Source organism: Eubalaena glacialis, chromosome 17 (assembly GCF_028564815.1).
Source record: "Eubalaena glacialis isolate mEubGla1 chromosome 17, mEubGla1.1.hap2.+ XY, whole genome shotgun sequence".
NCBI lineage: Eukaryota > Metazoa > Chordata > Mammalia > Artiodactyla > Balaenidae > Eubalaena > Eubalaena glacialis.
This window is the reverse complement of record NC_083732.1, coordinates 58,784,710-58,805,669: the sequence shown is the minus strand read 5'-3', so window position 1 is coordinate 58,805,669 and position 20,960 is coordinate 58,784,710. Positions and strand designations below refer to the sequence as shown.

The window sequence follows — 20,960 nt, the reverse complement described above, 5'->3', positions numbered from 1 at the left end:
TTGTGAGAATTAGCTATAAGTAAAGCTCTTGGCACATTGAATTGTCAGCAAATAGTAAGTATTATCATGATCCAAGATTAAAACATCAAAGACTGCAAATTTTTTTCTTAACTCTGGCAAAAATATTATTTTGCAAATCACCTTAAATCATGATTATTTTCACTACTAAAATGAGACGTGAAGAAGTTATCTGAGAATTAGACTATAAATATAGATTCTGGCAAGTCTGAAATACATTATTATTAATACTAATGGTAAAAGAAAATTTGATATAAAGTTGTCATCACCGTGACTTTCCAAACTGGTGACTTACTAGCTGTAAGCATCTGCTGCCTTGGCAAACTAGGCACGTTAAGTAAGAGAGACTGACGTATGAAGGATGGCATTGATTCATGTCTCATAAGCATTTACCAAATGTATATATTTTAAGCAATTTTTTAAATTATTGGAATGGGACTGAATTATTGTTTATTCACAGCTTTTGTGAAGTTTACTCCTCTCCCTTTTTTATTGATTTATTTATTTTTTTCCCCTTTTTTAAAGTAGAAAGACTATCATGATTTATTCAAACTAGAACAATTTATCATCCAAGTGTCAATTCTACATGGTCAGAAATGAGATAAACTCCAAACTTCTGAAACGTTTTGGCAAAATGAGTCTGATGACGTCTTTTTGTTTTAACTAGAAGAATTTATTATATGTTATAACTTGGTTAATTTTCACCAAAACACATGGTATAAAGTGTTTCGGTTGTTTCCTCCAGAGATTTTCTTTCACCTAAAGACAAAATAACGACTCCACAAAGAATGGATATAGACCCCTTATGCCAATGCTTATCAGTCACACCCACTTCTGCTCCCTGAATCAGAACTTGCTGCTAGGGGCAAGGATGCACACATCCTTTGGGAGAAAGAACTTCTTGGCGTGTACCACTTCCTCCTCAGTCTTCACTGATCTGTTATATGCAGTAAGACGCTTCACTTCTTTCTCAGGCACTGAGTGTAGAAATAAAGTTTCATCCCTCCTTCTTTTCTGCCTTTCCTCCCTCCTTCCCTTCATTCGGGTTGACATCTATGGGCTGCCTCTTGCTTCATAAGGTCTCCAGAACAATATGTTAAAATTACCAACGCATGAAATTACAAATACATAATTATAATTTTTAAACCTCTCTCAACATGGAAGATTTGCAATTTATTTGATTCTTAACATTGGCTTTAAGCCTACAAAATCTTTCACCTAAGCTTTGTTTTCACTTAAACTTCCTTATGAGGAGATTAAGCAAAACCTGGTTTATGGATTTGTAAAGATGTTTGCCAAGAGGGAAGTCTGGAGTGGGCTTTTTTAATGAGGCACTTAAGGAACTATATTAACTCCTTCAAGCCATGAGGATACCATTTAGTGGCCTCCAGCAATAACACTTACCAGCAGTACTTTTGCATATAAACCCCAATCAAGCTAGGAGTTCCAAATAGTACCCCAGTGGCCTAACTTTATAGAAGGTAGTGACTAATGCCCTGGAGACAACCTGTCTTTGTATTGAAAACAATTACCCATATAAACAGAGCTTCCTACTGACACAAGTATTTCAGGCTGAGCACAGTACCTTCTGGGAGTTCTTTGTTTCTGGAAAGAAATTAAGAGCACATTTTCAACTGCATTTTAACATCTTCACATTAAAAGGAGAAAAATATATAAGAAATTTAAAATGCTGAAATAAATCATCCTCTGATCTTTCTTGGGCTGTCTCAGCAGTTAGAGGAGATGCACAATTGAACTGTATATTAAACACCTTTGGAAAGCCACAGCTCAGTAACCCTGACTTCTTATCTGTTTTCTTTAATCATTTTATGAAAAGAGATGAAATCCATAGGATACATGGACTGTGTCTGTTTTCAGTTGTTTCAGCTATAAAAAGTCAACACTTCCTATGAGCATTATCAGACAAAACAAATAAAGTATCAGAGACAATTATTTTATTAACTTGGAAAAATACAAACCAAAACTGAACATTTCTGCAGATTTTGGCAAAAACTAATGAATATTGGTCTTTCCCCTGTGTGCTTTTTTTTTTTTTTTTTTTTTAGCAAAATGTGGTTTTTAAGGCCAATTTTAAGTCAGTATTAGTTTAAGCTAAATTCCAGGGTCTTTTGCCTTTTATTAAAGAGCTAAAGGAGGATTAAAATTGATTAACAATCTATCTGAATTATGATATCAAAATCTTTCATACGGTTATGATTGACGTAACTAAACAGTTTTCATGAAAGGATATGGCATAGCATCCTTGGATTTTATTTATAAAAAGGAAGAAATTCTATTTTTATTACTATTGTTTGTTTATTCAATAAGGACTTGCTGCTTTTTCAGTGTCAGCACTGAATTTTGTATAATATTTTACTTTTATTCTTATGAATGTTGCAAGCTATTTATTTGGAGTAAAATATAAACCTGTGGTAAGCTGTTATGTGTACAATAATGTGTAAACCTTTTTTTGCTTGTTTGTGCATTGGTAATCTCTGTATTTCAGGCATAAATACGAATTTTTTCAAGGACAGCCCCATAGTACATAATCAACACTTAACTCCTAGTATCTTCAATATGAAGATGAAGTTTTATGCCTATCTCTTCCCTTGTACCACTTAGGTAATTTGATCTTGTTAATTTATTTTTTCTCATTTGCACTCGGAATAGTTATTCTACATCATAATCCTATGGTTCCCCACCTTTAGTACACAGCAGACTCACCTGGGGAACCTTTTAAAAGTACAGATCTCTAAGACCACCCCAGACATACTGAGTCAGAACCACCATACAGGAACCAAGTCATCTATATTTTGAAAAAGCTCCACAGCTCTTTCTGATATGCACTGCCAATTGAAAGTAAGTGCCAAAACTATCAGTTTATTAGCATGGGCTTAAGATCTCAAAAATTGCTTCTTTTGTAGATCCTAAAACTTTTGAAATGTAGTGAGAAAGGGATTAAAAAAAAATAGGACCACAGTAGAGTTGAAGAAGACAGCTTCTCTTTAGCATTAAGAAAGCAGAAACAAGAGTAAAAAGATAATCTCTAGACACAAACTATGGTTTGTGTCATAGTTTAGCCCCAGTTGCAACCAGTTGGTTTAAATTTCTTGTTTAATAATTAACTTCTCGGATTAAAATGACAGTACTCATTTGAATAAACCAATATTCAACTTGTCATAAGAATACGTTAGTTTCTAGCATCTGAAAGCCATTTAAAGAATTGGTTCATATCCCCTTATTAATTCTCAGGCTAAGACAAGACCTGGATTATTTTTGTTCCCTTTCTCGTACAGAGTAGAAAAGAACCGCTTAACATCATACAGCTTATAGTCTCTTGGGAGACAGGCGAGTAAACAGAAAATTACTATATATTGTGATATATCCTCTAATTATAATAAAAACAACTAGATTTTTGTTAAGTGCTTCTCATGCATCAGCACTGAGATAGATGCTTTAGGTATGTTATCTCACTTTTTTCTCGCAACACTCTATATGGAAATGACATTTTAAATCCTTGTTTTGCATATAAGGAAACTGAGGCTTAAAAGTAACAGCAAATGTGTGGCAGAGCAAGCCTTCAAACTGGAGCAGAGAGAGGGAGTAGAAGTTGTTTAATCAAAGCCAAGTCTTTGTTCCTAGGTGTCAGATTCGTGGCTGGCCTGATAAACTAGGCAGCAGACAGTTTACTAATGTAGGAACCCATTTCCCATTCTTTCTTGAATTTTTCATCTTTATGATGAAATGGTTGTTTCTGCATCACTGCACTCAGCCATTAGAAGGTTTCTTCCCTACACTATCTCTCTAACAGTCATGTTGATTCCTTGTAGCCAATACAGCATATTTAGAAAGTTTTTTGGGAAGGTGCATGAAATAAAATTTTGGTTTATGAAAGCAAATTTCATTGCTTTCAGTTGCTTCTTCCTCTATTTTCAGTCAGAAAAAGCAAACTGTTTAGGAAGAGTTGTTAATCTCCGCTTAGAGGGGGATACAAACCTGCATGCCAAGAGGGGAATGGAGGCTCTTGGAGGAATGATACAAATGTTCCTCCTTTTCTGAGGCTCGCTGGAGATCACTGTACTTTTCACTAAGCTGGAGAGCTTTTATCCTTGCAACACTTTCAACAGCATGGAAATATTTGATCTAAAACTTAACACTTCATCATTCCCACCCTCCTTATTCACAGTTAGTACAATTACTGAATCTCTTCTAACTGGCTACACAAAAGAGGGAATCAAGTGGCTATAGAGAGAGTTTTGACATGTCTGAGCTGAGAAGAAATGCAAAGAGAATCCAAGCAGTCTTCTTTTTCTTCCCAGTGGCTGCTGCAACTGAGAATGTGCTAATTCTTTGACTTTCAGTCCCCTGTAACTTTCTGCTTTGCTTATTAATTGGAGAAGGTAAGCTTTACTCTTCTCCCTGGTATGAAGCACCAGCTGCCCTAAAAATGTGTAAAATTCTTAGCACATCTTAAATTGCTCTAAGATTTCCTGCCACTGTGGAACTCTTGCAAAGTGTGACTTGAGCATCTTAGGAACAGAGAAGAAAGGAGGCACCGGAGTATGGACTTCATCATCTAACTGTATTCAGAGCTACAGGTAGATGGTCTTTGGGGATGCATATACCCACTGCAATTTGGACAAAGGGTGTTCAGTTAATCAAAAACTAAGCTAAATTGGGGAATAACCTTAAAAGTGTACCTCTATATGCTAATACATTTCATTGAAATATAAAAAATACACATTCATTTACCCATGTGTTTATAATGTAGGCTCAAAGCTTGGAATTCTGAGTCAGTGGCTCTTTCATAAAACTTTCCCATAATCAAATGCATCAAATTTCTAGCTTCTGTTTTTTTTAAACTAGAGCAAGTAAGGCATATACAAAGTAATGTACATTAGAAATCCTCTAAAGTTTTATTATTTTCCTCAGTCTTTTAGAGTTGTTGCAACAACATATAGCTCAAAAGCGTTTTTTAGTGATTTGCTTTCATTGAGCAAATCTAAATATTTAAATTAGTTTTTATAAAAAACAAAACAGAACAAAAACTCCTCTTTCCCCACTAATATTTAACTTACTTACATAACATTATAAATCTTATCATTACAATAACAGAACTGGCATAAATGAGTTTGAGACCAAATGCAGTTGGCCTTTGGTAAGTCACTCAATTGGCAGACAGTAGTGCACTAATGTATTTAATACTTTCAGTGTACTCTGGGCATCAATATATTTTAAATAAGGAATGGAGAATAGTGATTCATATTTTAAGTTGGTTAAAGGAGAAATCAGTTAAGAACACTTCTACTGTAGTTGTAATTCTGTAAAGTTGATATACATTAAATATGAAGAGAAACAAATATTTTCCAAATTCTATCTTCTGTGTTGAGAAAATAAGGATTGCTGTGATTATTTTAGTACTTCCCTCATACTTCTTCTTAATACAGATAAAATAAAACTTTTATTAATGAATACCTCAATGAACCAGAATATGTTTCTTTCTGCAACATCAAAGTATATTATGTGATTACTGGACACCTCCAAGTCTTCCAAGCATGAATGTGCACAGGATAAACGGGGAGTTAGTTCAGATTCAGATTTATGGACTGGCTCTCAGATAGTTTGATTCAGATTGGAGCCAGGAATATTTTTTTTCAACTAGTGCTCCAGTGATTATGATTCAGTTGGGCACTTTAAGAAACACCCCTGAGACACAACCAAATTACCTACAACAAGAATTATGTTTTAAGGTTACTTCTCTGAATGCAATTGCAGGGTGCCATAGCCTTTGCTTTCTTCCTTCCTCCCTTTCTTCCATTTTCTTTGAACTTCAATAAAACATATGGAGTGCCCAGTGTATGCCAGCATTCTACTAGTCTTTGAGGATTCACAAATACAACACAGCTTCTGTCGTCAAGGAGTTCATAGTCTGGTCAGTAAAACAAACCGATATATCAAGAATTACACTGAACTTCAAGTTTTACCAAGGAACAATTTCTGAGGCAATTGTGAATACCCAAAGTCTAGGATGCCAGTAGTTTCCTAGGGTTTTAAATTTTCCTATCACTAACATAGCCAACATTAAGAGTTAGCTTTCTTTTGTGTACTTTCTTTTACTCCACAAAGAAAACTGTTTTGAGCACAGTAACAGTGACTGGGATTGCCCTAAAGAGAACATTGGAACCATATTGAGATCCTGGGGCGGGGCAGCCAGCCGGGTTCACTTACTAGCTCTTAAGTAAGTGAGCCTTCGGCCTCAAAATCCTAATCTGTGGAGGCGAAGTATTTAAATGATTACAGTTCTGGATTTACAGATTTGCTTATTATTACTTAAAAATGAAACTGTTAAAGCTAGAGAAGTTAAGGGTCTAGTAATCTGTTATTATCTAACCATAATTTGACTTGTGAATAATAATAACAAAAATAATAGTAATATTGTTAAATAACTTGTCTGATACTATGCTGATGATATTCATTGAAAAATATTTAAACTATGTTGAAAATATTCCGTTAACTAGTATTTTAGAAACGTTTTCAAAAGCAAGCTGTGATTGAGAAGCATTTACTGGTTACACGTATTAACCAGATTCATTTAATTCAAAAACATCTCATCTACACAGATTTGTATATCAGAATTTACTGTAATAAGAATTAGACATGAGCCTCGATGGAGGGAAACATAGAAAAATACTGAGTGAGTAATCGAAGAAAGTGTATAAAAATATGAAAGAACCATCTTTACTTTTTTTTTTTTTTAATTTTTATTTATTTATTTATTTATGGCTGTGTTGGGTCTTCGTTTCTGTGCGAGGGCCCTCTCTAGTTGTGGCAAGCGGGGGCCACTCTTCATCGCGGGCCTCTCACTATCGCGGCCTCTCGTTGCGGAGCACTCCAGACGCGCAGGCTCAGTAGTTGTGGCTCACGGGCCTAGTTGCTCCGCGGCATGTGGGATCTTCCCAGACCAGGGCTCGAACCCGTGTCCCCTGCATTAGCAGGCAGACTCTCAACCACTGCGCCACCAGGGAAGCCCGAACCATCTTTACTTTTAAAGAATGTTTTTTATTGTTTAGAACACAGCTTAATACTAAACATGGAAAGAGCTTCTCTCTGAATTAACAACCGCATCTCTGTCTTCTTTCACAGGGTTTTGGAAATCCCTCTGGTGAATATTGGTTGGGGAATGAGTTTATTTTTGCCATAACCAGTCAGAGGCAGTACACACTAAGAATCGAGTTAATGGACTGGGAAGGAAACCTAGCCTATTCACAATACGACAGATTCCACATAGGAAATGAAAAGCAAAATTACAGGTAGGTCCTTCTTGGGTGTGGTGTTCAACTGCCTCAGGCCTAGTCATTTAAGAGTTTTAATGGAAAAGTGTGAAAAAAAGAAATGATCAAAGTTATCCTTCAAAATGAAAATCAGGCTGTCTAGACCTATGACAAAGGGATGCAAAAAACCCTGTAAAAACTTCTTCAAAGCTTTAAATTTCAGTTTTCACAGACTGATTGTTTTTTTTTTTTTTTAGAATTTTTTTTTAATTGGAGTAAAATTGCTTTACAATGTCTTATTAGTTTCTGCTGTACAATGAGGGGAATCAGCTATATGTGTACCTATATCCCCTCCCCCTTGGACCTGCCTCCCACCCACCCCCCATCCCACCCATCTAGGTCGTCACAGAGCACTGAGGTGAGCTCCCTGTGCTAGCTGTTTTACACATGGTAGTGTATTTATTCCCAGACTGATTATTTTGATGTTGGCTCAAATTCTAGAGGATAGGGAATTAATTCAAACATGATATTATTGTTGTTATTTTTATTGTTGCTGTTATTGTTATGGAGGTGCAGTGAATTTATACATACAAAACTAATGACAGAGAATTGACTCAAACTCAGGGGCTTGAAATAAATTCTTTGTTCTATCAAAAGATTTTTTTTACTTGTACTTCCCTTATTTACTTTTCTTAAATTATTTTTTACATTATCTTGAAGGTGACAAAAGAGGAGTAAAATTTTATGTTTGAATGATTTACTAAAAAATAAGGTGAGGCATAATTTAGAATTTTTTGGTCAGTAATGTGAGAGACAAAAATAAATCCAAGTAATGGCATCAACATACACAACACATCATTGCGGATTAAAAATAGACTATATACTTAATTGTTAACATCTCTGATTTTTTTTCAATGAGCAGCTTGTACACTAGAAAAAAATGGTTAATCAAGTAATGCAGGGTGGTAAATTCATTTCACAAACACTTATTGTATTACTTCTATGTTCCCGGAACTCTACTAGGCACTGGCAAACTTGCAGTCAGTGATGAGGTCACTAGTCTCCCAGACCTCACAGTTTAGCTTTGTTACAAACTAGGTCACTAAATAACTGGTTGGCCTTCCTTGAGAACAGGAAGTATATTTCAGTTACTTTTATATCAGTACCCATAAATGCAATACTTGGCACATAGCAGGTCCTTAATAATGGTGTGTGACTCAGTTTTGTAAATTAGATAAACAGTAAATTAGGGTTGCAATGATTTTAAACTCTCGATATCGTGGCTACTCTACATTGGTCTTGGAAACACGATTGTGTGCATTAAAGCGTTGGCACACTGCTTCAAACAAATGCAATGACAGCGACCAAGGCCTTATGCTTTTTTTCCAACCTGTGTGGCCGTCTCCTCATAGTTCAGCTGTTTCTGCTGCTATTTGTCTTTTTGAAACACGCCATCCTTTAGGAGTTTAAATCTACAATTCTTTTATGAACACATCTCATTTTATTTTAATGGATTATGTGTGGGATTGGATCCTTGGAGACATAATAATCATTTTCTTAACAAACAGTGATGATGTCACCACAACAGAAGATGAGAAATAGATCTAAAGAGTTGATAGTCTCATGGTGGGGAGAGAGGGTGTGCATATGGCAACTCAAGAAACCAAAGAAGAGACATTTATAAAATGCAATGGACTGTAAGAAGAAATGTTTCCAAGGAGGTCAATATTTTGAGAGTTTTATAACAAGAAAAACCACTGTAAAACATCAGGGGTACTCTTATGTAAATGTTTTGAGCTGAAACTTGAAACTATATGAAACTTGGCTAATGTCAGACAGCCTGACAATAGGACTAGCAAATAATTAGTCTAGTCTTTTTTCTAGGCTCCTGAAGAATTTGCTTTGGTTCTTTTCCAAAATGTCTCTCAGTTCTTGTGTGTGTGTGTGTGTGTGCGCGCTTATGAGGCTGGGGTGGTATTAAGGGTGCAAAGAGTGGGTAGGTTTAGGAGGGTCAGAGGCATCTGAAGTAGGCTTCAGGGTACATGGTATGAATGTCATTCTGGCATCTGCATGAGGAAGGCACACTTATCTCCTCTTAAGATGCCCACTGCCCTCACTGAGCATTTCCTGGTCCTTGAGCATCTTTGTAATTCTGACCTTCACCCAAATAATGCAGATCTGTGATTAAAAAGCTAAAGTGAGGTGTACGCTCTGAGATCTCCATTTTTCTCTCTTGAGAGAATTGTGAACCTTGAGAATCAGAATTATAGATCCAGAAGGAACTTAATCATTTAATTCCAAACCTCTGGTTTTAAAGAAAAGAAGGCTGAGGTTCAGAAATATGTAATATTTTTGTCCAAGGAGGGAAAAAGACTTAAATATGGGATGTTTGGCTCCTTCCTAGTTAGGTGTGGTTTCCACTCTGTAATGCTACTGTAATAAAGCTGGTGGCTCTGGCCCTCTTTCCTGCCAAGACCCAGCAGAAAATAGATCTGTAATCATCACCTTCTCATGCAGTTAAATATTAAGATTCACATTGGCATCAAATGAGAAATTAAAACTCATTAAAACATAATGCCTGTTCTGGTGAAAGCTTAATTAAAATAAGCACACTATAAACTGGCATTATTCACTCTTTCAAAGAAAATCAAACAGAAGCTTGAAAAGGGAAGCTACACCCTTGTGACTTCCCTCTCCATCTCTATCTTCACTCATACCCAGCACTGATTCTCCAGGCCCAGTAGCACCACAGGTGGCCTCAAGTCAGGACTCCAGATATCTAGCTTTGCTTTTCTGTGCTTGTTCTCATTTCTCTTCCCTCTGAATTAGGATGCCTCGTTGTGATAAATTATTAAAGGAATTAATGCTAACACTTGTATAGTATTTTATAATCTATGAAATGATTTTTAATATTATAATCATTTAATCCTTACAATGAATTTTGAGCTAAGTATTATTAGACACATTTTAAAGATGAAGAAACTTTGATGAGGCTTTGGTCAATTGACCTTCTCAAATTCAACTAAATTCCAACTAAAATCAAAACTATGGAATTCATGGTGGGTTTTTTCCTTCTATTTTTACATTTTCTATATTTTTCCTCTTTCAAATTAAATTCAGAAATTTTTGAGTTTTCTTTTTTAAAATATTTTATCTTAATAGAAATTATATTTTGAAAACTCTTGTAATAGTTGTGGCCATAATGTATAAACCAAAAAATTTTTTAAATAGATCTTTCTCATGCTCTAGACACATATTGATTAAAAGTAAATGTGAATAGATTGATGAGCTTACAAATGTACATGTAATACACATATTTTCCTTTTATCCTCCAAGGAAAGTCCAAATGATTTTCTCAGATATAAAATAAAATCTGTAGAACCCAAGAGAATATAAATAAGAAAAAAACAATAATGTGAGAGTGTTATGATAAACACATCATGTGCAATAACGCACAATCAACATGAAATTACTAAGTACTTCCTCTAGAGAGGCAGTATTATCCAGATCCTCGTCATCTAACACCCAGACGGTTATAAAGCCTTCCTGCCTCCAGTCCTGATGCTCTCAAATATATCTTCCACGCTATTATTGAGATGTTTTTTCTGAAACACAATCTGACTTGGGCTCTGCCATCCTTCACATATTTCAACAGTGTTCAAATATCTACAGCTTAAAGTCTGCCACCTAAAACTCTTCCTGACCTGGTCCTACCTACTTATTCAGCTATTACTATCATATTGTTCCCCCAACCTCACCCAATCAGATACCCCCTTACTGTGATTATGATCCAGAAACTACTTGCAATTTCCCTTAACCACCCACGCCTTTGTTTATGCTGTATCCTTACCCTATACATATAAACCCAACTTTGGATACATCTTCTAAATCTTTAAGATTTTCCTTTATTTCAGGAAGTCTTCCCTGATACCTACTATGGTATATGCTCCGATGTGCTCCTCTATATCCTCCCTTCAGACCTGAAGCACTCCTTCTCCCACTTCCTGGGAACATGGCTGGCTAACAGCTTGTAGCCAAGGTCCCCTGCCTGGGTATGCCTATGACTGAAGAAAGTCATCTCATTCAAGGTCACTGCTCCTTCCTACAGACAGATTGCATCCAATGACTGTTCAGTATAGGAGTCTATTAAGGACCACTTGCCCTAATTCAGGACAATTCTGAAGGGCTATCCAAGGTCCAGAATTTCACTCGAGATTAGCTGAGATGTTCGCTGTGATTGCATGTGAGCCCATGCAGCTTCTCCCTCTGCTCAGTACTGCTTTCTTCACTCTGCCACAGGAATCGATCCTAAGACCACTCACCTATAAATATCCCTACACTGATTTCCCAGAGAAATGCATCACCCTCATTCTCAGGTCAATTTGGATGCTTTGTGGTCCCATAGATGCATAACAGTCTGTGAATAACTATCCAGTATCCACATTCTATTATGTCATTAACAAGTATTTATTAAATAACTGTGTGTATGATCTTTCCCACTAATTTCTAAGTTTTTAGACTATGGAAACCACTTTTATCAAAATTCAAGATATATACCTAAGCCAGCCAAATTATTGCTAATAGTTAATAGTTAATATTTGTTGAATACATGCTATGCACCAGACACCTTGTTTTACATAAGAAAATTGAGATGTGGTATTTCGCATAAGGTCACAAGTACTAATATGAGTAGAAGTCACAATTTGAGCTTTGATCTCTAACTGCCCACCTTTTGGCCATCCCTCAGTAAAAGGAAATCCATCAGTTAATTGCTGGAATTAAATACACTCAAAGCACATATTCTAAGAGATAAGTATGTTTCTTCTAACCCCACTTCTGTCTTTAATAATCTGAATGTCTGCGGACACATTATCTCATCTCTTAATTTTCCGTCCTATAAATTAAAGTATTTATAAAGCGCCTTGCAGCTCAAAACTTATTCACTAGGATAAAATTACTTTTATGTATACATTTCTTTTTTTATTTTTTTCCCCTTCAATTCTTTGATAAATGATTAAATTTTGATCTCCCTAAAAATACTTCAGTAAGATTTTCCATCAGTTTAGGGCTTACAGTGACCCTTTTCTTCTCATAAAAACTTTGCTGGTCTTTGCTGGTCCTAATACTTAGAGTTAAAAAACAAATACGTAACTGCCACCACATCCAATGCTTAAAAGAAATAAATGTTTAATTGTGGGTTTAGGGAGATGCTGTGATATACTGGAAAGAGCTCTGGAATAGGAATCAGAAGATGTGGAAGCTATTAAATAGTGAAGTCTGGCTTCACTATCCATAAAGCCAATTTGGTTGTATCAGTCAATGTTCAGTTACGGAAACAAAGCCATGATGAGTATTATGAAAATAAGGGATTTATTATACAAATTCCACCTTACACAAATGTGAGATGAGCTGGGAAAGTGAAGGTCTGGAAGATGAAGGTGGATAATCAGAGGAAGGGTCACTAACACATATACATGAACCCCAGTGTGGTAGTGGACAGGCTGGAGCCAGCAGGAAAATTCGAGAAACCAGGCACGTCCAGCTACCAAATCCAGCTACCAGCTTAGATCTCACAGCAGGGGAGATCTAAGAAAAGCCGTAGCTACGTTACCTAGGGTTGTGCAATCAGGCATCTGGTGTTGAGTCTGGACAGATTGCCAGCATGGGGGAGGCAAGCTGGATGCAGAGTGGAAGAGAGCACAAGCTGAGAACTGCTGGGCACCTCTGACCCTGAACATCACCATATCTAATGATAATCTGAGTTGGACCACTGTTTTACTTCCACCTTCCAAATCTCATACAGAGTCCTCTTGGGGCCAGCTCTAACTTGGAACTGTACAAAGAAGGAGAGTCAGAAGCACAGTTCTCAGATTAACCAACTTGACAGTAGCACAATCTAGCAATACCTTGGGCAAATCACCTAATACTTTTATACCTCAATTTTCTCATCTTTAAGTGGGAATAATGTCCACTGTCCTGTAGTTCTCACCATTTTGTTATGTGGATCCAATCAGAAAGAATATGCAAACATACTTTGTAGTGGACAAACTTAAGTGCCATATGACTATGAAAGATATGTTTTATTATTTTATTCAATTTTTATCACACCCAGGAAGTTTATTATTTATTCAATAAAAATTTAGTATGTTTCTATATTGAAATCCAACCCCCCAACCACTGTCCCAAAAATGTCTTTTACTGATTGGTACTTATCTATTTACTTATTTGGATTCAGGACCCAGCTCAGGCTCACTCATTGCATCTGCGATCTCTTTAGTCACCTTTTACCTAGAGCAGTTACCTACCACACACTCGCCATTAGTATTTTTTTTTAATGCAGATCAGTTTTCCTCAGAAATGTCTCTTTATTAATTTATCTGATTATTTCTTCCTAATGAGATTCAAATTAAATCTTTCTGACAAGAATGCTAAATAAACGATACTGTTTACTTCCCATTTTATCACATGTGAAGGCGCAAAAGGTCATTTTGTCCCATTATTGGTTGGGTTAAGTTTAATCACTTAAAGTTTTGTGGGGTTTTTTACAATGGAATATGTAGTCTCAAAGAAGATTCTTACAAAATGTCATAAGTTATAAAACACATAAAGCTGATCTATGTTGATTGAAGTGGTTGTGGGGACTTACTACAATATCCCTTTGGCCTCCCCCTTGCTAGTGCCTCAGACATTTGTAGAGTACATTGTATTATATTATCATATCTGAAAAAGTAACGATTTACCAATTGGAGATAAATTTTGCATGTGATTTTATCAAGTGACTTTACATGTTAATTTTTTCCATTCTTGGTTACAGTTCGTTCCCTAAAGTTAATTTCTTTGTCTTTTTATATTAACTCGATTAATAAATCCTCTATCACAGATAATATAATGACAAGCTTAAAGATAGCCCTTCTTTAAACCAATAGAAAATTTGTATTCGCGAAGTCTGAATGATAATGTTTCACTATTTAATGCACATTTTAGATTATAATTATAATCTTACCATAATATTTATAATGCACAGTTTGGTGATTTTCTTCTCGTTTTATTATCTCCTTATTATTTGTTAGGGATGAATGATACTTTCAGGGTAGAACTATGGCTATGCTAAAGCCTTGTTCTGGAAGAGAGTCCACATGAAGAGATGAAAAAGATGTTTAAACAAAATTACAAAAAAAAAAAAAACTTGAAAATAATTTGGCCATTAAACATCTTTTTGCACAAAGTTTATTTTTGGCCAAGGTCTTTATTGGGAAGCAGTTTTATGTAATGGGTAAAATATTGTATTGGGAATCAAGAGACATGAACTCTAGACTTGGATCTGTAGTTACTTTTCCGAATGACCTTGGACAAGTTACTTCACTTTTCCAAGTTTCAGGTCCTCAGAAGTAAAATGAGGAGGTAAGGATGAAGTCTTTTTAATTCCAAAATCCTTTTTTTCAATCATTAAAGTATTCCCATGCCATGTGTATATTTCAAGGACAAAACAAATCAGTGTGGATTGAAAAGAATTCTCTTGAGCCTCCCACGTAAATTTAAGCCCTGCATTTTTGTAGGTATTGCAAAACTTGTTTCACTTTTAGTGAAATGTTTTTCATTTCTCTGATCCTCTGGGCTGCATTGTCCTGGCTGGAACCAGTAGCAGATGTGTTGAAATACTAAGAGGAAATTTATTTCTTACAGCAGTTTTGGATTGATCAAGGTAGGAAAAAAAATATATAGGGAATCTCCTGGCAGTTTCTACCCTCTTGAATTTTTAGCCTAGATATCAAACCTAAGGCTTTAAGTAGTTTTATTTGTATTTTCAAATAATTTCTCCAACTTGGGAGGTGTATTACTTTTATTTAGACTACGATTTTTGTTGTGGTTATACTTCCTAAAACAGAGAAGGAATTGTTTTATTCAACAAAATTTGTATTTTATACTCCTTGACTGAGATGAAATATTCAAGAGGAAGAAGGCATGGTCTTATAAAGTCACTCTGTACCTTCTTCAGGCCTTATAAAGATCAGGAAATCTCTTGACTTTAATGCAGATTAATGTCAGTCTCTAGAGTCTTAAATTTTTCTAAGACAACAAAAACAAATGCCTTGGTGCTGCTAGGTCTAAGGATTCCCAGGATTCCAGCTCCAGAATGAGTAATTCTGGGACTCAGACAGCTGCTGTCCTAGAAACTTATAAATTGGCAGAAATCGCTAGAATCAGCTAATGCTGCCTCCAAGAAATAATCTAGGGAGATGTCCTGTGATCTCACTGCTGGGGGTCCTCCTAAATGTTGGCCACCACTGAAAAGATGAAGGCTCTATCTTCAATGAAGAAAATATTTGTTGTTTTCTATTATGTGCTATCCTAGGGTAAAATATCCAGAGATAATTCAGTACAGTCATGTACGTGTGTGTTCACACATGTCTATACTCGTGTGTGTTGGGGCTAGGGGAAAGGATAGACAGTAGACAGACAAACAGGCAATTACAATGCCATGAACATAGTGAGTTTGGGGATAAAGACAAGTGTGGCATGAATAGGGGGAACCTAACCAATTTTAGGGGCTTGGGAAGGCCTCCAAGGGGTAACCTAAGTTGACATAAAAATGGCAAATTGGAATTAGCTGAAGAAATAGTTCAAGTTGGAGATAGAAGAGTGAATAGCATATATGAAAGCTTGTAAGTGAGACCCAGCATGTCTTGTTAGGCAAACTGCAAGTAGTAAGGTTTTGTTTAAGCATAGAGTGTAAAGGGATAATGATGAAGTATGATGCTAAGAGCAACGAGGAGAGCCAGACAACTAGTAATATGTGAAAGACTTAGGACTTAGCCTCCAAGGGCAGGCCATCTGCATAGTCTTTTCTCACATCCCAATCAATTTTTTTTCACTCAATGTTTTTATTACTCTGTTCAATAAATATGAGCAGCAACAATGTGCAAGACATGTGAGTGAGACAAATCCACAAAACTCAACCCTTATCCTTTAAGAGCTTAACCTCTTTCCTGACTTGATTTTCTTTATCCTTTAAGTCTTAGCTCAGACTGTAGAGCTCTGCTTTTTAGATTGGGTAAGGAGCCCCTTCTATGTGCTCTCCCTGTGCTCTGTGCCTACCTTTATCAAAGTCCTTATCACACGGGGTTGTAATGGGCTATTCTTTCTTATTAAACTGCCACGTCTAGGAGGGCACGGACCTCTCCACAATGCTTGGCATATGTCTGGAAAGGAAGCACTTTCTAATAAATATATGAAAGACACATCAACAAAGATATCTTTTGTGCATTCAACAAACACAACTGATTACTATATGGCAATTATTGATATAGATGGTAGAAATTCAGAGATCAAGTCAAATTCCTGCCCTCAGAGGTTTATGGTATAGAATGGAAGCATATGACAGTTTCCATGTAAGATTTTTAATAAAGTGCTATGTCCTTTAGTTTCTTGGATTGTTGCTTGGATGAGATTCATTTCCCTGATCTACTCAACTGCAGGCTCTTCTGTTTATTTATTTATTTTTTACCTGTAAAAGTTAGGCAAGAATTTCTGTATTGCATCATGCCAAGCAAATGAAATAAAATAAACACACAGCATACCTTATTCCCTAGGCCAATTAATCATGGAAAAGGATGCTGTGTTGCTGTCACCAGTAAGTAGTTTGTGGGTTACAAGGACTAGGTACTCTGCCTACAATTTTGATAGCTGCCACTTGGTGACAGTAAACTTTGATTTTTTTTAGAACTCACAGGTAAATAACTGAGAGCTTATCGAAACTATGAAATTTAGTTAATTATATTTTTTGAGTAAAAAATTTTTAAATGATGAAAATGACAATATAAAATATTGACTACCCTGTAACTAATACAGTGCTTTTTCTGTCTAGATGATTTCTTTCTTTTCGAGAGCCTTTACTCATTTCAACCAGAAGCAGTTATAAAACCATTTAAAATAATTATGACAAGTATCAACAAATATCAACATTAAATGCTCAACTATAAATTCTGTGCTGATAGTATCATCATAACAATCAACTTTAACTAATATTAATTGAGCATTTACTCCATGCCAAATATTTGCAAAGTGCTTTGATATGTCTCTTTTGGTACTAACATTACAAATGCCAGTGCTTATGCTGGTCTGCTCATTCTCTATTGAAAGAATCAGAAGTGCTATTTTATTACCTGCCTCAATTAGAAGCTCAACTAGACACCTGGATAAAGAATAATTTTAGTCTTATTCATTTTTAGGCTGCAAATGAAAAACACTTCTTTTCCCTCACATGTGCTTATGATCAATTCTAGAGAGAATTTTCCAGATCTGAAGATCAGAAGTCATTATATAAACAACTGGAGGTCACAACATTGTTATAAAATAATTATTTTAATGAACTATGCTTTAAAAATAACAGATGTGTTAAAGATCAAATGAATAGTTTGTACCTATTTATAATCTGATTTTTAAAGTACACCTGGTATTCTTTCTTAGCAGAATAATTACATCTGAATATTGTATGCTTCTTTAACATCACCTAACCTAGAACATATGCTGATAATTAAAGACATTAAGTCAGTATTTCCTTGGCTTGTTAATAAATAATAATTATTAAATATGTAGTTGTCCAATATTCATAATTATTTTATTTCTCTCTTAACTGGATATGGTTTTGCTTTAATTTACATAACTTCACTAAAATTACTCTCTTAAAAGTTGCTACAATTCTTTTGAAATCAGAGTCTGCATTCATTCATTTATCCAGCCAGCCAGCCACCAAATTTTTATCATGTTGCTATTATTTGCCTGGTACTACTCAATTATTTCCAAACTTGAGTGTGCATAAAGTCAACTAAGATGTTTGTCTAAAGTGTAGATTTTTGAATCTCACATCCAGAGATTCTGATCCTGGGATAGAACCTAGGTATCTCAAGCCTACCAAGTACACCCAGGTGATGCTGATGCAGAAATAACACTTTAATGACACTAAAAGGACACATCATCCTTGCTGGTCTTGTGGAGCTAATAGTTGAAGAGAAGGAAGAAAACATGGGAGGGATAGTTGGCTTAAAATAAAAGTTTCAGCTGCAGTATGTTTTAACATGCCTGTTTGGTTTTTTGTTTTGTACTGTTTTGGTTTTTGATCAAGGAATCATAGACCTTTTCAAAAATTGCTGGAGCTACACATCTTCTCCCCAGAATAAATGAACAAGCACAAAATTTTGCTCACATTTATGTATGATTCAGCTCCACAATGAGAACTCTTGGAATTAGGCTATAGTTGGGCACTAAAGAAAAGCGGTGAATTTGGCTGGGGTTGAGGATGGATTGGGGTACATTGGAGGAGACTGAAGGGGACCAGGAAAGGCTTTGTGGAGGAAATTCTTGGTTATTTGTGAAGTAGGAGTAAGTTCTCATGAGGCATATATGGAGGATGGTGGTCGGAGGGAAGTCTTGAGATTCCAGCCGGAAGGAGCAATGTGGACAAAGACCCAGAAGTGGGAGAGAGCCTGCCTTAGTTAGACAAAAGCAAGTATGTTGTATGTAGAGGTTCGCTGTGCTACAGAAAACGAAGGCCATATTACATGATAAGGAGTTTGGACTGTATCTTACATTAATTGTGGAGAGAAATAAGTACACTGACGATTTTGGTCAACAGAAGAATCTGTTTATACATGCTGGAGCCTTATTTGCAGAACTTATAGCAACACATTGTCCAAGTACACCAAGAGAAAGTATTTCCTCTTTGCAAAAAACCTCAGACAGTGTCTCTCAATGGTTTTCAGCATTCTACTCACCCTTTCCTCTTCCTCTATCTTCCCCTAGGGGATACTGGAAAGAAAGTTTCTTGCTGCTTTTTAAACAGAAATAAAAATGAGAACAAATCTACCTCCCTTGAACTTGTTTACACTAAAAAAAAAAAAAAAATTACCAGTTTCAATCATAAGTTTTACAAGGTCCTGACTTAATTTTTAGTAAAAAAGCAAACCCATAAACTCTCTGAGATGGCTGTCAGCCTGGTCCTTTAGGCACCAGAAGCGGTCTGGTCAGTGAGCCACTCACTCGGAACTGATGCTATCAGCCACACATGACGCCAAGGGAATTGAAATAAGTTTAAGGGACTGTGTGTTCTTTACAGGGGTCTTAGTGCCATGTAATTCATTTGGCACTCATTTTTTTAATGTATCCTTAGAAAAGGGAGGAATACTAGAAGAACGTTATTTTTATTTAGAACTGAAAACAGAGAATCACTACGGTGTGTATTTCTGAACTTTGAGAAGTATGGTTTCATTGTGACAGCTTTCATGAAAATCGTTTTTTTTTTTTTTTTTTAATGTACAGAGTAGAGTGTACTCTTTCAGCACTGTGCAAAAGCACTCAGAGACAACAGAGTGTGAGTTCACTATTTTGTTTTTATGGAGGAAGAACTTATCGTGAATTTTGAACAAATACAATCATGATGTCACTGAGAAAAACTGAGAACTGTATTTTACTGGGGTTTTGAAATGAGTCGCTGTTAACAATGTATCGTGTGTCAAGAGTTTGAGAATACCTGGGTGGTTGATAAACTCATTTTCATCAAGGTTCTACATTATATTAATATTTGTAAGTCAAGGAAGGGACATTAAAATATATGTTGCCAAAACTTAGATGAAAAATTTGTGTAAAATTTAAACATGTATAATGAAAGCTAATACTATATAAAACAATCATAATAGAATCAGGGAATAAGTGAAACTGGGTTCTCTGAAGTTTCTCATTATTTGGGGCTGAGGTTTTCTATAACTCTGAAAATGTATCTTTCTTAATCACAACACAGATTCCCATGACCCTTGCTATCTCAGGCATTTGTCACACTTGCACATCTTCCACTAAACATGTTCCAAGATATCTATCAAATTACATATCTACATCAGGGCTTCCGAAGCTTAAGAAGCAAATAAGGTACTCCTTCTTAAATAATGGTTAGATTAATACACTACACAAATTCTGGTGAATCCCCAATGATTCAATTCCATTTGAGAACAAATGATGCCAATTAAGGAAGACAGTGTCATAAAGGAAGCTTTCAGGAAGTAAAGATGCGAATTAAAGGATAGGTTGGAATGGGTGATCTTTTAAGGGATTTTTCCAAGTACCAATTATGAGTAAAGAAAGGGAAAAAAAAATACACGTACTGCATATATGGACTCTAAAAAAAGCAGTACTGATGAACCTAGTGGCAGGGCAGGAATAAAGACGCAGACGTAGAGAACAGACTTGAGGACACAGTGGGGGAAGGGGAAGCTGGGATGAAGTGAGAGAGTAACATTGACATATATACCAAATGTAAAATGGATGGCTAGTGGGAAGCTGCTGCATAGCACAGGGAGATCGGCTCGATGCTTTGTGACCACCAAGAGGGGTGGGATAGGGAGAATGGGAGGGAGGCTCAAGAGGGAGGGGATATGGGGATATATGTATCCTTATAGCTGATTCACTTTGTTGTACAACAGGAACTAACACAACATTGTAAAGCAATTATACTCCAATAAAGATATTAAAAAAAAATACACGTGCTGGATTCAGCCAATAAAGCACCCTATTATATGGCAAGAAAAACTTAGGATTCTCAAAAGACTGGAATTTTACTTTATTAAAGAATAAACATTTGAATTAAAGGATTGTTATTTAGGCATCTGGGTTCAAAATAATGTA

The 20,960-nt window shown here is 35.9% G+C and overlaps 1 protein-coding gene across 2 annotated transcripts in view; it reads left to right on the top strand.

The window, feature by feature from the left end:
- The window catches only part of ANGPT1 (angiopoietin 1), a 257,990-nt gene that overhangs the window by 212,931 nt on the left and 24,099 nt on the right, over positions 1-20,960 (top strand). For both annotated transcript variants that reach the window (XM_061171274.1, XM_061171273.1), the window contains exon 7: positions 7,162-7,328. In XM_061171274.1, coding sequence (XP_061027257.1) covers positions 7,162-7,328 — 167 coding nt within the window. The remainder of the gene's footprint in view (positions 1-7,161; positions 7,329-20,960) is intronic.